The sequence below is a fragment of the Papaver somniferum genome, chromosome 11 (genome assembly GCF_003573695.1).
Source record: "Papaver somniferum cultivar HN1 chromosome 11, ASM357369v1, whole genome shotgun sequence".
Lineage (NCBI taxonomy): Eukaryota > Viridiplantae > Streptophyta > Magnoliopsida > Ranunculales > Papaveraceae > Papaver > Papaver somniferum.
The window spans coordinates 109,178,909-109,193,585 of NC_039368.1; the positions used below are offsets into that span (position 1 = coordinate 109,178,909).

Here is a 14,677-nt window from a genome sequence, read left to right on the forward strand (position 1 = left end):
GTTCGTTTTAGTAGACAAAATACGAACTTAATCGAACTCAATATTTGCTTATACAGAGAGGAGTTTGGTTAAGAAAAATAATTACGACTCAACTGATCCTAACTTTTGCCTAAATAAAGAGGAGTTCGGTTAAGGAAAAAAAGTTTGCGAGTCAACCGAACTCATGGATTCGGATAGGAACAAACTTTTTTCCTGATCGAAATGTTCTTCGTGTTCTTCATCTACAAAAGTTCGGTTAGAAAAACTAGGGTTTTCTAAAAAGTCTCTTAACCGAACTACAATCTTTATCTTCCATCTTCATTGTATTTTGTTGATTACCACTCAAATTTTATGGTCAAAAACGAATTAAAAATAATGGTTTTGTGGGGAAAAGAACGGAAGATAAGAAAAGAATTTCAAACTCAGGAAATCGGCAATGACGAGCACCGGTTGAAAGAGGGAAGAAGAGAAAAAGATAAGATTTTTTTTTTTCAAACTCACGTATTCTGCTAAGTGACGGGTATGATTTTAATTTTATTTTGTTATTGATCTAGAATAGGTAAAGCGTACGTTAATCGTTTCCACACTTCAGGATACCTCTTATAAGTGTAACCAAGATAGCCTTAGTAATCATGCCCCCTTCCAAAACCGAGTGGTGCCCAAAAAATGGTTCAAATTAAAGGTGCATAGAATACAATGATAGACAACCACACTTTGGATTTTATTATCATAAAACCATACAATTAAAAGGTAATCACAATAGGAGTTTACATGATTCCTCGAATCCATGATTCCATTGGGTACAAATCCTCCGGAATTACAATTTCCACAACCAAACACATAAGTCCCATGGCAGTGCATTTTTTGAAGCAGGATTTCTGTCCAAACTAGTTTCAATGGAAGTATACAAACAGCTGAGCAGCATAATATAAAGTTATGTAAACAGCTATTGGAATGAAGCAGCTAATAGCAAATTCGGGATTTAAACATACAATAAAAATAGAAGTTAAATTGGGTGTACTACAACTTCAGCCTTTTACTCTATCTTCCTTCCACTCAGGCAGTATCACCTCGCCTTTCCAATCATGCATAAATTCTGACAATCGATGAAGAAAACTCTGTAACCATCTTTTGAATATTAGGCTTATTAGCTGACATAGTTGAGGATATCGTCCCCTTGCGCCTGCAGAGCAATACCCATGATCTTTCAGCAATGAGAAGAAATTAAATGGATTTAAAAAACAAAATCACTTATACATCTCCGACCTACTTTAAAATAAATCAGTATCAAAACAACAGCCAAGTTCCAACAAGCGTGCATTGTAATCGGAGCAAGAAGGTTCCGCGTTCGAGCATATACAAATCCCAGTGCCAAGCCTAATATTAAAATACAAAAGTTGTTCAAATTTTTTATGCTTCTCAACAATATTGATATGACTAGCTTCAAAAACAAAAAAGAGCCATACCAAATATGAAAATCTCGGTCGATTTCCCAGGAGACTGATGGGCTAGAGTGAATACAACTGAACTTAAAAACACTGATACATTTACTGGCAACCTGTTGAATTTGTATGTTAGTTAGAATCAATGTGCTTCTTCAAGAAGCTTTAAAGTGAGAGCCAGGGAGAGTACAACAACCATGGGTAGAAACATACCATTTTGAAAGTGAAGTTAGCAGAAAACCGCGGTAAATTGTTTCTTCACAAATCGGTGTTAGAATTCCAAGGATGGCCAAAAAGGAAACATTACTGTGAAGAGAGAATGTAGTTTGCATTAATGGTATTCCGGTAGTTAAGGAAATACTTCAAAATCGGATATCCGTAGTAAAGAATTTTCGCGTGAAGATTTGAATAAAGTTAAGGATATCACCTGATATTTGATGCACCAATAAGCGGGAACAAGCGCAGCAAAGCTTCTGCCTACGCCCAAGAGATAGAATCAAAAGCTATAATATGCAGAACATTATATCACCCGTTCTGAACAAATTCATAGTCAGGTTTACAGTATATTTATTTTGGATACCTCATTTTGAACCTGGCTAGCATTTAAACCAGAGGTGAAACCTTTAATGAGAAAAACACAACTTGATGCAGCTATTAGACCCCCAAAACCCCATGAGACCCACCCGTTCTTAAGGTTGAATGGTTGGTTCCATCCTATCAATTATCAAAGGCGGAAAAGTGTCATATCCGAATCATCGTCAAATCATTAAGTCTATTGTAAACTGTCTATGCCACAATCGCTAAAAAATCAGGGAATGAAAGAAAACAATGTAACATACATACTGTAGGAGAATACATCTTCAGGAAGTGGTTGATAAGGATTGACGAATACAAATAGAACCGAAAGCTTAACTACAGTCTTCAGTCTACAAAAGGAAAAGTGCAAAACATTTAACAAAAAATGGGGCTGAGTAAGAATTTATAAAACTCAGCCAACAGAGGAAAATGGAAAGTACAACAATATTGTACGTACAATTGATCAACTAAAAATTTCAGTGCTACTTCATCTGTATTTTGAATCGACAATTGGATTGCATTTTGTGAATTTCCTTTTGATTCAACAATTCCTGTAAAAAGAATACTGACAGAATATTACGAGGAATGGTTTCAGTAACCCTCAAGTAAATTTGAATACATATAATAACTTCTATTTTTCATTGAATCAACATTTACATGTTTTGCTCTCTCTATCTAGAGTTTGGTGCAATCTTTTGGAGCAAAAAAGACCTTCTTTCCCACAGTGTCATACTTGATTTGAAAATTTACTTGAGCATAGTTACCGAAAATGGCTGTTTGACTAGGCATCATAGGCAAACCAATCAAACTAGCATATGGTGTCTGTATAAACGTATTTAATCTATTGAGATGAAGATCTGCATTTGTAAAATGGAATATCATTCCGGGTACTTCGATGCTAGAGCTCAAAATTCCGTTTGGGTCATCGGTGGTATCAATATTGGTAGCTGCTTTCACTGTGGATTCTAATTCATCGTATAAATCCTCGTTCCACAGTGTTAATGTTGTTCCTGAATCAATAATAATATTACCTTCACTCCCAGCATCAGTACTGAAATCAGTTGGTTTATTTTGAGTTCTTGTGTTACCAACACTAATGCCCTCTAGATTTAAGTAATAGTACGTCGAGGGATTTTTAGAAATAAGAGAAGTAGAAACAACACCCTGACTAGAAACTATAGATTGACTTCCAAAATTCAATTTGCTAGTGCTGTTTTCAAACATGGGCAGTAAACAGTAAGAAAATTTCCCGTCAGTTTCTGAACCTAGTTGAGAAACAAGTGATAAAGGTCCACCTCCTAAGCCAACTATTCCAGACTCATGATCACTAAACGAACCTCTGTCATGGTGCCCGCAGCCGAATACCATGTTTGAAAAAACAGCGGTGAACTGGCTATCGCTAGTCGGTGAACTTATCAACTGCAAGAAGCCCACTTGAATGAGATAGATCACCATAATAGTAGGTGTATTCACAATTAATATTATTGGCATCACATCTACCATTGCCTAATAATTGATTACAGGAGTTTGAACCACAAGCTACGTCTCTAAAAGTTGAAGATTGTTCTGGATCAAATAAAGGTGAACTTTGGTCGAAACAATCTTCACAGGGTTTACATTGTATCCATGTAAGATCACTACCTGTATCTACAATGGCAAGAATGTCAATAGGTGGAGAACCAATAGAGAGTTTCATGAGATAGTCACCGCTATCTGGGATGACTGGAGACTGAATGCTGTTTATTAAGTTGTTAGTGAAAGCGAAACGATTGACACGAGAAACGGATCGATGGATTACGCTTCTACATCTATCTGAATTAGTTTCCATGGGGTTGTAGAATGGAGAAAGAGGCGATTCACGGTGGATCAAATTGACACTGAATCCGACTTCACTACTACTTGCTGATTCGACAATTAGTACTCCAAGAAATATTGTTATGAGCAAAGAAACCTCTTGAGCATGTATAGACAAATTTTGAGCCATTGTTAACTACAACCACTTTACTTTCGAGAGATTGAGATAGTATATGCTCTATGAAGGAGAGTGCTACTGATGTTGATGTTTATATAGATTCAGGTAAGGGTTCTTTTGAATCTTTACATGTTACTATATGGCTAAAACAAGAGATAAAAGAAAGTGTAGCTTTGCATGTTAATATTTAAACGAATCTTTAAGATCTTTATTGTTTTAGGTGTTCTATTGGTGGAAAAAAATAATCTTTAATGAAGTGCATTACACATTTCTAAGACATACCTCATCAAATATGGTGCCATGACATACAAAACGACCTTCCAGTCCCATGGAACATTCCATTCTTCAAGATGAACTTTCCAAGGGAACCTCTTTGAGTCCTGCATGAGATTTGACCGTTTTGATTTTAAATAAAAATCAAATTATTCATAGAAAGACAAAGAGAAAGGAAATTACCTCTTGGGAGCTACTTTCAGTGGATGTATTCGGGGATTTGGAGCAGCAAATCCTGTTGTAGGAACCTGGAAGTGAAGATTTCTTTGATAATTTTACCACCAAATTGTGCTTTCTTGATAAAATAAATTCTGTAGTAGGAAGAAGATACTGAGAGAAAACTAGGGTTTTATTTGATGGTTGTAGAATTACAACCGACATTTCTTCTCAGTTATAAATGTTGATCAATGGAGAAACAACTCCAGAAGATGAAGTTTGAAAACTATTTTACTTCCATTCAAAGCTGTACGTTATCCATGAGACTGAAATTACGAAACTATCCTCGTTAAGACAAGGATCCTTCTGGTGCGAACCAGGGTGCAGTTTTTCTCAGCTTGTGCAACATTTTAAAACCTGACCGGATTGAGTTATACTAAACTACAGGTACAGTGAATGAGACAAAAAAATAAAAAAGGTTGTTTGAAAGTAAAATCCAAACCCCTTGTCCGTATGTCTTTAATAGTGCTAATCTATTGACTTGATAGTGTCATATTAAATTTGTGAAGTAAATATTTGATTATCGGTTTTGTTAGGTTTAATTTATGAATTTTCTTAGGAAAAATATTGGTTTTTGAGAATTTTATAACGAAAATGAATTATTTCAGTCAAACACTTGTCATGAAAAGTTGTCATGCTCAACTGAAACAAAACATGCCGACCAAACATGTTCGACAAGATTGTATTAAAGAAAATGACGACTTTTAATAGTCACATCAAATACAGTCCCAATGACGACTGTATATTTTCTGGACGCATTTGTCATGTTATTTTTCAGAAAAAAACATTACAACTAAAAGAAAATTTCGAGACAACAAAACTTGTTTTGGCGGTTCTTAGTCATCATGCTCGATAATTTAAAACAATGACGACTCTCTATTTCACGGAGTCTTCTTGGTATATTTTCAAATCCTCGACAACTACAACCAAATTTGGACATTGAATACATTGGTTTTTGGCAGTTATAATCTTCATGTTCAAAGATACAACACACTGACGAATGTTTATTAGTCATCATGTTATTTTAACAAAACCATGACGACCAGTAACAAATTTGGAAATAGAAAAATTTGGATTTTGACAGTTACTAGTCGTCATGTTTTAGCTTTTCCAACCATGACGATTGTTCATACTACATCACTAGTTGTCATGGTTTAGGGATGAAGGCCATGAAAACTCTAGTAATTGTTTTTTCAGTTACGAAGAACAACATGAAAAGTCGCCATTATATTCATCCAACTAGCATGCCGACTATTCAAAAACATAAAAAAAAATCGTCATATTAAGTGAAACAATACCGTAACGACCAAATCCCTTTATATGTATAGAAATCTATTTTGTAACCTAAAAAGTAATTGATTGAGTTTATGACATCAATTACTATCTCATTCTCTCGACGAATTAATTGACGACTTTTTTGTTTAACAATGATGAAATATAGAGAATGAGAAAGGAGTTGATCATTAGGTTGATGAAGAAGGTGAAGAAAATGAATAAGGTTTGGTATTTGGATCCAAAACTAAAACTAAATATAAAGTAGTTTTAGTTATTATTAGGGGAGGGGTAATTAGATAGCTTTATATACATTAGACATCCATTATCCCAATATTATGGATGGGAACAAAATTTATATACCCCAATCCGGCGAGTTTCTGATGCCATTGAAGTATGAACAAATTCATTAAATGACCTTTGCTTTGCAACAGTCATTCTTGAATTGAGGCAAGAAAACGGAATGTCACAAAAAAATCACCATACTTATAAACGTTTTTTGTTAAAGGGAGAGCAAAAGGTGATTCAAGGAAAGAAAAAACTGTTATTGACTAGTCAAATAGGTTGATTCGATAAACTTTTGGTTGTCGAGGTTACATCCTTGGCATATTCCGCTTCCCGCTCACCAAGACCCAATATCTTGTTTCAATAGCTTCACTAGTAGATGCAGTACATACTAGGAAAAAAGAGAGGAAGTTTTCTTAATAATTATTTATACGTTAATGTGTAGAAAGGTAATAAAACATACACTAGAATAAGAATCGACGTTGAGTATAACGCATATAACGGGTACATGCAATTTCACAATTTGCAATTCTTGTAGGGTTTGTCTCAATGTGGGCAATTACAATTTTTTAAAACCATACTACCAATTTTTTTTTATGCAATAATGCAATTGAGAACTTGAGACATACACTAGAATAAAATTTATTTCAAAGTTTGTGTTACTGGTTATAGATTGTAAAAAAAAAGCCTTGTAAAGTTTGTATTGCTCATTGTAAACTTGAAAATTTAAAGACTTCGCATAATTACCTATTTTCAAGACATTGAATGACTTTTGTGTATATGTTTTCCTTGGTGAAAGTCTTACAAAATATTTAGGATTTTGAAAGAGTTCCAAAATAAAATAAAAAAATTATTATTTTTTATTTTATTCCAAAAATATACAATCTAAAGCCCATAATATACATGAGTATATATGATATGATTGACCAACGCCTACCTGGCCCTAGTGGTACATGTTCATAGTATACTTTATTACTCCATACCTGAGGGTCATGGGTTCAAGGCTTGGTGTGGGAAGTTACAATTTTTTAAACCATTCCAGCAATTTTTTGTGTGCAATATTGTAATTGCGAATTTGAGGCTTGTACAACAGGTCAATGTTTGATTGCTATCTTGGATGTAGTCTATTATTATTAACAATGGAAGTTATATTGGGGTTTGTTAAATAAATATTTTAATAGATTTCTAAAGTTTATTGAATTTGTTACTGGTTGTCTAATTTTAAAATCTATTTCAAAGTTTGTGTTACTAGCTATAAATTGTAAAAAAAAAATCTTGTAAAGTTTGTTTTACTCGTTGTAAACTTGAAAATTTAAAGACTTCGCATAGTTACCTATTTTCAAGACATTGAGTGACTTTTGTGTATATGTTTACCTTGGTGAAAGTCTTGCAAAATATGTATGATTCTGCAAGAGTTTCAAAATAAAAATATTTTTTTATATTTTTTATTCATTTTATTCCAAAAATATAAAATCTATAAAACCCATAATATACATGCGTATATATGATAGGATATAATAAAACATTTTTGTTTTATCTACAACTGTGTAAATTATTTATTTTTATTATTATTATTTATTTTACTTTATTGAAAAAAATGTTGTATATGTAGCAATAATAATTATTTTTTATAAAGACCATATGAGATCAACAAGAACCGTATAGTTAAACAATTACGAAAATAACTAGACTTTCAACAACACAAACTATTACACATTTTTTTATTATCTCTTTAACAATTTTTGTCGTTCATTTATCCAAACAAAAGTGGAGTCTTTTTCCACCTTAGAATGGGTCTCCATCCTTTTTAAGAAGTTGGTCACATTTAATCTGAATGCATCTTGTATTCTTGGTCATTCTCAATCCGAACTCTTCCTCTCTTTTTGCATTCTGTGTTATTGCTGATTTAAAGGCTTCTTGTTTTTGTGCATTCCTGGTCATTGCAGATCTGAACTCTTGTTTCTTTGCAGCGTTCTCCATTAGCACGGTCTTCTGGTTGGACCTGTATAGGGGCAACATCAATTTCTCAATTGTAGACAGTTCTTTCCTTAATGGAATGCTAATTTATCTTAATAAAATAATTAAAACATACAATCTGACAATCCATACCCATCGCCCCTCCATATTAACATTTGAATTAAATAAAATATACCTCATGGTACATACTTTAAAGGGTTTGAATCTGATCTTAGGAAAATCTGGAAAAAAATATTGAAAGATGAAAAAATAATCTTAGGATGCTAAGATTTTTCCCTTACGAAAGATACATGAATATAAATCATTTGCCAAAAGATTAAAAAAATTGAAATACGAGATGTTTGGTGTGTTACACACATGTTTATGCACATACATTCTCTCTCAGTCCCTCTTTGGACTCTAACCTTCTATAAGTGTCAAAAATTAGTACATCATTTCGCGTCAAAATAGAACAAAATTAAGAAAAATGTATTCAATAGATGAAAAAACATTGACATTTTCCCTCTCCAGAAATACTTCCCATCATATCCCACAACCCCCCGTTGCTCCTCCATTTGTATCATTTCAGTTAGGCAAGTAAAAAAAAAGAACAAATAAGTATATAAATAAAATTAAATACACCTCTTGGTGTATACTTTGAATGGTATGAATCTTGATGTGGGTTTTCCTTCTTCCCAGGAAAATCTAATGGATATTAATTTTTTCTCCGTTATGTCATTATCGATCACACATGTTAGTGCACATACACACATTCTCTCTTTAGACTCTTCATCAAAAAAATTTAACAGTCAAAACTCTTATGATTAAAATCACTTCTAGTATATTACAGATAAGAAAGTCCAAAGAAACTAACTTGTACGTCTTTGTTGAGTTTGCTTTTTCTTTATCTTGGTTATTACTCTAAATATTTTTTTTATCTTCATTTGTATCTATTACCATGGGAGTCCAACATCTGTTGATCTAAAAATGAAAGTCAATGCCTTCATGAAAATGCATAACCAAGCGTTTGATCCATGAGATTTAAAGATATATAATTTCTAAATCACACCAAACAAATATTGCGCTGAAAAATGGCAAGAAATCTTGATAGAATTTTTGCTAAGGGAGATGGAGAAGGAGATCGGTCTATACCACACCAAAAAAACCCTGAAATGATATAATGGATAACCAACTTAGTTTAAGAAAGACAGAAAGAGAATTGATGTTTGAAAATATGAAAATTATTTCCAAAGATAATTGATTACCAGACATAGGTTTTGATATGAGGAAAACTTTGGGAGAATTGTGTAAACTTTAAGATTGTCTTTGAATAGACCCTAATAGATTACACATCCATTACATAAACATGATTTATAAAAAATCTAATCGATGATATAAAACCCTCCTTGGTGATGGGAAATTTCTTACTATCAATCTCTGATCACATCTCAAAATCATTTTGGGTTCACAGAATTGATTTATTTGATTGCTTTTAAATTTCATTGTTATCTTCTTAAAAAAAATCGTTTCTGATTTTGTTTTTAATGGAAAGCTAATCATATATTCTTGCAGTTGCAGATGTGCCCTTAGATAGTGTTACAAGTGGTGGATTAGGTAACAGTAGTGCTCGATACTCCTTTAACAGTGGTGTTTCTCCTTCAACAATTGAGTTCTTACTATTATTTCTAAACTCATGAGTATCATAGAGAAAGGCATGTTAGCAACAACAGTGGTGTCATTAGGGAATATTGTAAGATGTACTTCCATCATAGATAAATCCATATATCTCCTTCCTCCATGAACGTGAATCTAACTCGTAGATCTGTTCATGTCAAGGACATTATAGGAAAAACACATTTCATTCAAGCGTTATCTTTGGCGATTTTGAATTTTGTTTTTCCCCATAAATTAAATCCAAATATTTTTCCAGATTCCCATGTCAGTTATAAAAGTCATGGGGCATCTTATCTTAGGAAAGTTCTCTTAATTTATGTTTTCGGAAAACCCTAATACCAATTTATCATACTGCATTAACCATTTAGGGTTATCAAGAGATTACAAACCTTCATGTGTAAACCATTTAGGGTTATCAAGAGATTACAAACCCTCATGCGTAATGGATTTCAACCTCTCAATCGTAAATAGCTTCCATCATTTATAACATGCAAAGAGCTTCCATTGGTGGAAGTATTCGATACCCACAAGAAGAACTCTAATATCAATTGAGGAAATCGATGCGGCTGCATCTAGATGGTCAAATAGCCTTATTGGTAAAATATTATTAAATGATGCACCTGATATTGAAGCTATCAAGAGATACTTTGCAACTAATAGATAAGATATAAAAACATGAATATGAATACCAAGAGAAAAATATATTATTTTTTTCAAGCTTACCAATAAAGAAGATGTGGATGATGCTTTGAGTAAAGTATCATGGAATATTGTTGATCACCTGTTGGTTTTTCAAGTATATGACTATGATATTCAAGCAGCTGATTACAAGTTCAGTCACCAAGTTTTTCAGTGAAAATCATAAACTAGAGCTAGAACATCTTGATAATTTTATTATTGAGAAAGTTTGTAATGAAATTGGAAGACCGGTTGACAAATCCCATCACGCAGGTAGGAAAAAAGTGGGACAGACTGTGAATGCCAACATTTAATTTGATTTAAGAGAGATGATTAAAATAAGTATCTGGATGCTAAACTCTAGGGAAAAAGAATTATGGTTTATATGTCATTATGACAGACTGCCAAGGAAAATATTTTCTAAGTGTTATGTCATAATCTAAAATAAAGAAGGGTGCGAATAATTAGCTCGCCAGTAGATGATATTCAGATTCACCACCGAGCAATGAAACAAGTATTATGCAGAACATGCTCACCTTCTGAACAAAAATCAGCAGCACCAGCAGCCTCCGGAAGAGCATGTTTCTATGGCGCGGTCTGAAAATTGCAACACTAGCTCTAGTGGGCTTATTCGGTTTGGGCCGTCTGAGTTTGAAATTGGGCACATTGATCAAATTAATTTTGACCAGCATAAAAAGAGAGAGGAGTTGGAATGATAATTCTGCATCCTCTCCTCATCTTTTCCATTCCTATGTTTCTATTCAGATCGAGAAAACTCAATCCACATAACTTGCTCAAACCAAAAATACTAACTTTGTGAGGATTAATCTGTTGTCCATGCTATGAATGATGGGAGTGACAAATCAAAAGAAGATCCTCTTAATCATGCATACTGACTCTAAAATGATAACTATGGAAGGTGAAATGACGAGGGTACCCAAATACACCATGTTTTTGTTTCAACCTATAAGTCTGATACCAAGTGTGATCACATATGGAAAAAGCCAAGACAGTACAACAACAAGGTATTCACTTGAAAATAGTTACGATACAAGACCAATTGAATATAAGATCAATGCCAAGTGGTTAAAATTAGAGTATAAGTGTTACTTACTTTATTATAATAGAACAATTATAATGCAGAAGTAAAATAAATGACCCAACAAGATTTTGTTAACGAGGAAACTACAAATGCAGAAAAACCCCAGGATCTAGTCAAGTTTTGAATACTCTTAGAATTAAGCCGCTACACAAAGTACAAAGCCAACTTCGCATAGTTGAGACCAAGTAATCTTCCCTTAGTTATTTAGTTCCCACAGTATCCCTGCGTCTATGACCATCTGGGCACGCACGTGAATCCCAAGACATAAATCATTATCTTGAGTCTCTTCACCGATGTAAAGTCTTAAACACTCCTCCTTTTGATCGTGTTCCAAACAGTAAAAGATTCGTAACTACTCCAATAATATTTTTTAAAAAAAATTTGTTAATTTTTGACAAAGGATCTTTCGTTTAAACTAGTAAACTCCTTTTTCGGGTAAGATCAATCCAAATCAGTAACTTAGATTCAGATTCACAACTATCAGATTCGAATACCGAAGAATACCACCAAATGATAGTTTCTGGTATATTCAACTTTATGATTAAATCTAACAAGGATAAATCATATCTAAGTCGGATCCCAGCTGATCAAGATGTGTACACAAATTACACACCAAAAAATTTAATCCACATATGATCGATCACACACAGAACGGAATCTGTTAACAATGGATGATCACAAGTTGTCTCTAGATCTAAAAACAGTTCTAAAGATTCCTTCAATACTTTGATTTAGTTTGAGTGACCCTTATGTCAGAAGAGAAGTATCTCAAAAATAATCATACTAGGTGCAATCAAAGTTTCAACAACCATTAGTCAATCAAATCAATAATCGAAAACTAAAATAACAATGCAATTATCTAGCCTTCCACCAATGGTACTCGTATAGCTTCTTGATTCCGCAAAAGTCTTTAAATGATCCGCCATAAAGAGATGTCACCTAATTATGATACTTTTCTCACCGGATAGACGGTTCCACCAGAAACAACACGAATGAAGTTTTCTTGGCTCTTAGGATAGTTTGCAAGAAACGCAAACTTAATTATTTATAGACCAAGGTTGTTTGGAAAACAAGGAAATTCCAAAACCGAATATATTCTCAAGATATTCAGTAAGTACCTAATTACAGTTTTTCATATTTCCAATTAATATCCAACCTGTAATTTCGCAATCTCTCATTAGAAAATATCAAATATTAGTTTAGCACTTAACTAATATAATTTTCAGAAGAATGTTTTGATTTGCTTGAAAGTCAAAAACATATAATCGAAAATCTTAATTAAAAGATTCACAATATTTCGGATTGGGATCACCTTGAGTATCATGGAATATCATTGGACAATAAAAGATAAAAAATTATATTCATGTCCAAATTATGTCGACATGTGGAACTTTCCTATTTAGCAAACCCTAATTCCAAACTCACACAAACCATAAAGCAGTATGTGAATATAAAGGATCAATTTTGCTCTTGGGACCGGTTCTACCATGACTCCTCACATAGGTTAAGATCGATTCTACAAAGTCTCCAAATATAGGTAGGGATCGGCTCTACCATGACTCCCAACAACATCTAGGATCGTTTCTACAAGACTCATAATATAGGTAAGGATCGGTTCTACCAAGACTATCAACAATAGTTAAGATCGGTTCGCCATGTATCTCAAAATAGGTAAGGATCAGTTCTACCATAAATCTCAACATAAGTCAAGATCTGTTTTACCAGAGTTCTTACTTTGGTTTGAATTGGTCATCCAATAGATCTCAATGAAAACCGGATCAAAACTCCTATTGATTTCCGTTCGATTACAAAACAAGTTTCGTATATGTACTTCCTTTAAACATATGTAATCAAACATAGTTTCCTAGGATGAAATGACTCGTTACTTGATTGTGTCGATGTCACATTTATGAAGTTCAAAAGATAAACGGTATACTTCGTAATCAAATATTCTTTCTTGACACTTTGATCATAAAAAAATGACCAAGTATGTTATTAGAGTATTAAATATAACCTCGCATGTTATGTTTTCAATCAAAAAAGACTTGAAAGCAACGATAGGAAACAAGTCAAGTCGGTATCACTATACCTCAAATGAAAGGATGATTTCTTCATTGTATTCGATACGTCTTAACGATCTCCAATTCTTCAAGTTAATACTTGTATGTCTCAACATTCTTAGAATTTCTAGTCTAATCTAAACGAAATTGACTCTAGTACATTTAATCAAGCGACTCTAGTTGAGTTTTGATACTAAAATATGACAACCAAACTTGACATACCAATGCTTGGCGGGTTCGACCGAGCAATACTCTAACAGTATGCCCCTTTGTCAATTTTAGTGACAAAACTCTAACACATATGGAGATAAACGAATTACAAAATAACTCATTCTTCATACGCTTGATTCCAAGTTTCAACAACACAATATCCTTCACATATTTAAAAATTAAATGCCGTTGTTGATATTTGAAAACAAAAGCTTCACTCCCCTAAAGGAAAGCTAGGCGAGCATCTTTGTTATTCCCCTTTTGTAATATGAAATACTACACATCAAGATGGTATATTTCTCCCTCTTAGCCTATGATTTATTCTTTTCATTAGATATAACATTTAAGAATATATAGCCCTTCCTAGTGTTCTTAAATCACTTGTTTACTCCATATATTTCTCCCCATTTTTGTCACAAAAATGACAAAGAAACGATTAAACAAAAGAGAAAACCAAAAGGATCTTACAAATCCATAAGAACTTGTACAACCTATAAGAGTTAAGCACGGAGGTTTCACATAACATTTAGATAACCAATACTAAAATCGAAACTACTTAATTAAATTTTGTTTTATTATGTTATCAGGTAAACAATTGTCCATAGCAATTTTTCCTTAGTCTCATTGATCAACCAAGATAACTTAGTTACAAACCAAACCGATTATGTATGTATAATGGCTTTATTCGATAAGACTCAAAAGAGATCAACTCAATTTCTCTTATAAAGTTCTAATTATTCATAGAATAACTTAGACCTTCTTTTAGACAAGACAAAAACTAGGTTAGTTTACTAGTTTTTCTTATCAAGGAATCGACTAGACTTGAATAATCGAATCCTAAATTTCTACAAGTATAAACTAGGATCATAATTAACTTACTTATTTTTATCAGGAATAAAAAAGACTAAAATAGATGATCCTTTTTTTGTTAGGCAAAAACAATTGGTACCAATCAACTCAAGTTAGAATTGACATAGTTTTT

General features: G+C 33.0%; 1 protein-coding gene across 3 annotated transcripts; it reads right to left on the reverse strand.

The window, feature by feature from the left end:
* Window positions 1–820: 820 nt before the first annotated feature.
* LOC113321232 lies at window positions 821–4,653 on the reverse strand. 3 transcript variants are annotated; one of them, XM_026569120.1, is made up of 11 exons: window positions 4,426–4,566; window positions 4,252–4,349; window positions 3,335–3,416; window positions 2,455–2,548; window positions 2,265–2,347; window positions 2,002–2,135; window positions 1,849–1,898; window positions 1,635–1,727; window positions 1,446–1,537; window positions 1,250–1,356; window positions 821–1,162 (listed from the first exon to the last, which is right to left on the reverse strand). In XM_026569120.1, the coding sequence occupies exons 2-11, from the start codon at window positions 4,309–4,311 to the stop codon at window positions 1,127–1,129; spliced, it is 831 nt and encodes a 276-aa protein (XP_026424905.1). In that variant the 5' UTR covers window positions 4,312–4,349; window positions 4,426–4,566; the 3' UTR covers window positions 821–1,126. The 3 variants fall into 3 exon arrangements, with proteins under 3 accessions (XP_026424905.1, XP_026424902.1, XP_026424903.1); XM_026569117.1 differs by lacking the exon at window positions 3,335–3,416 and having other exon boundaries at window positions 2,455–2,562; window positions 4,426–4,653; XM_026569118.1 differs by lacking the exons at window positions 2,455–2,548; window positions 3,335–3,416 and having other exon boundaries at window positions 4,426–4,653.
* Between the last annotated feature and the right edge of the window lie 10,024 nt (window positions 4,654–14,677).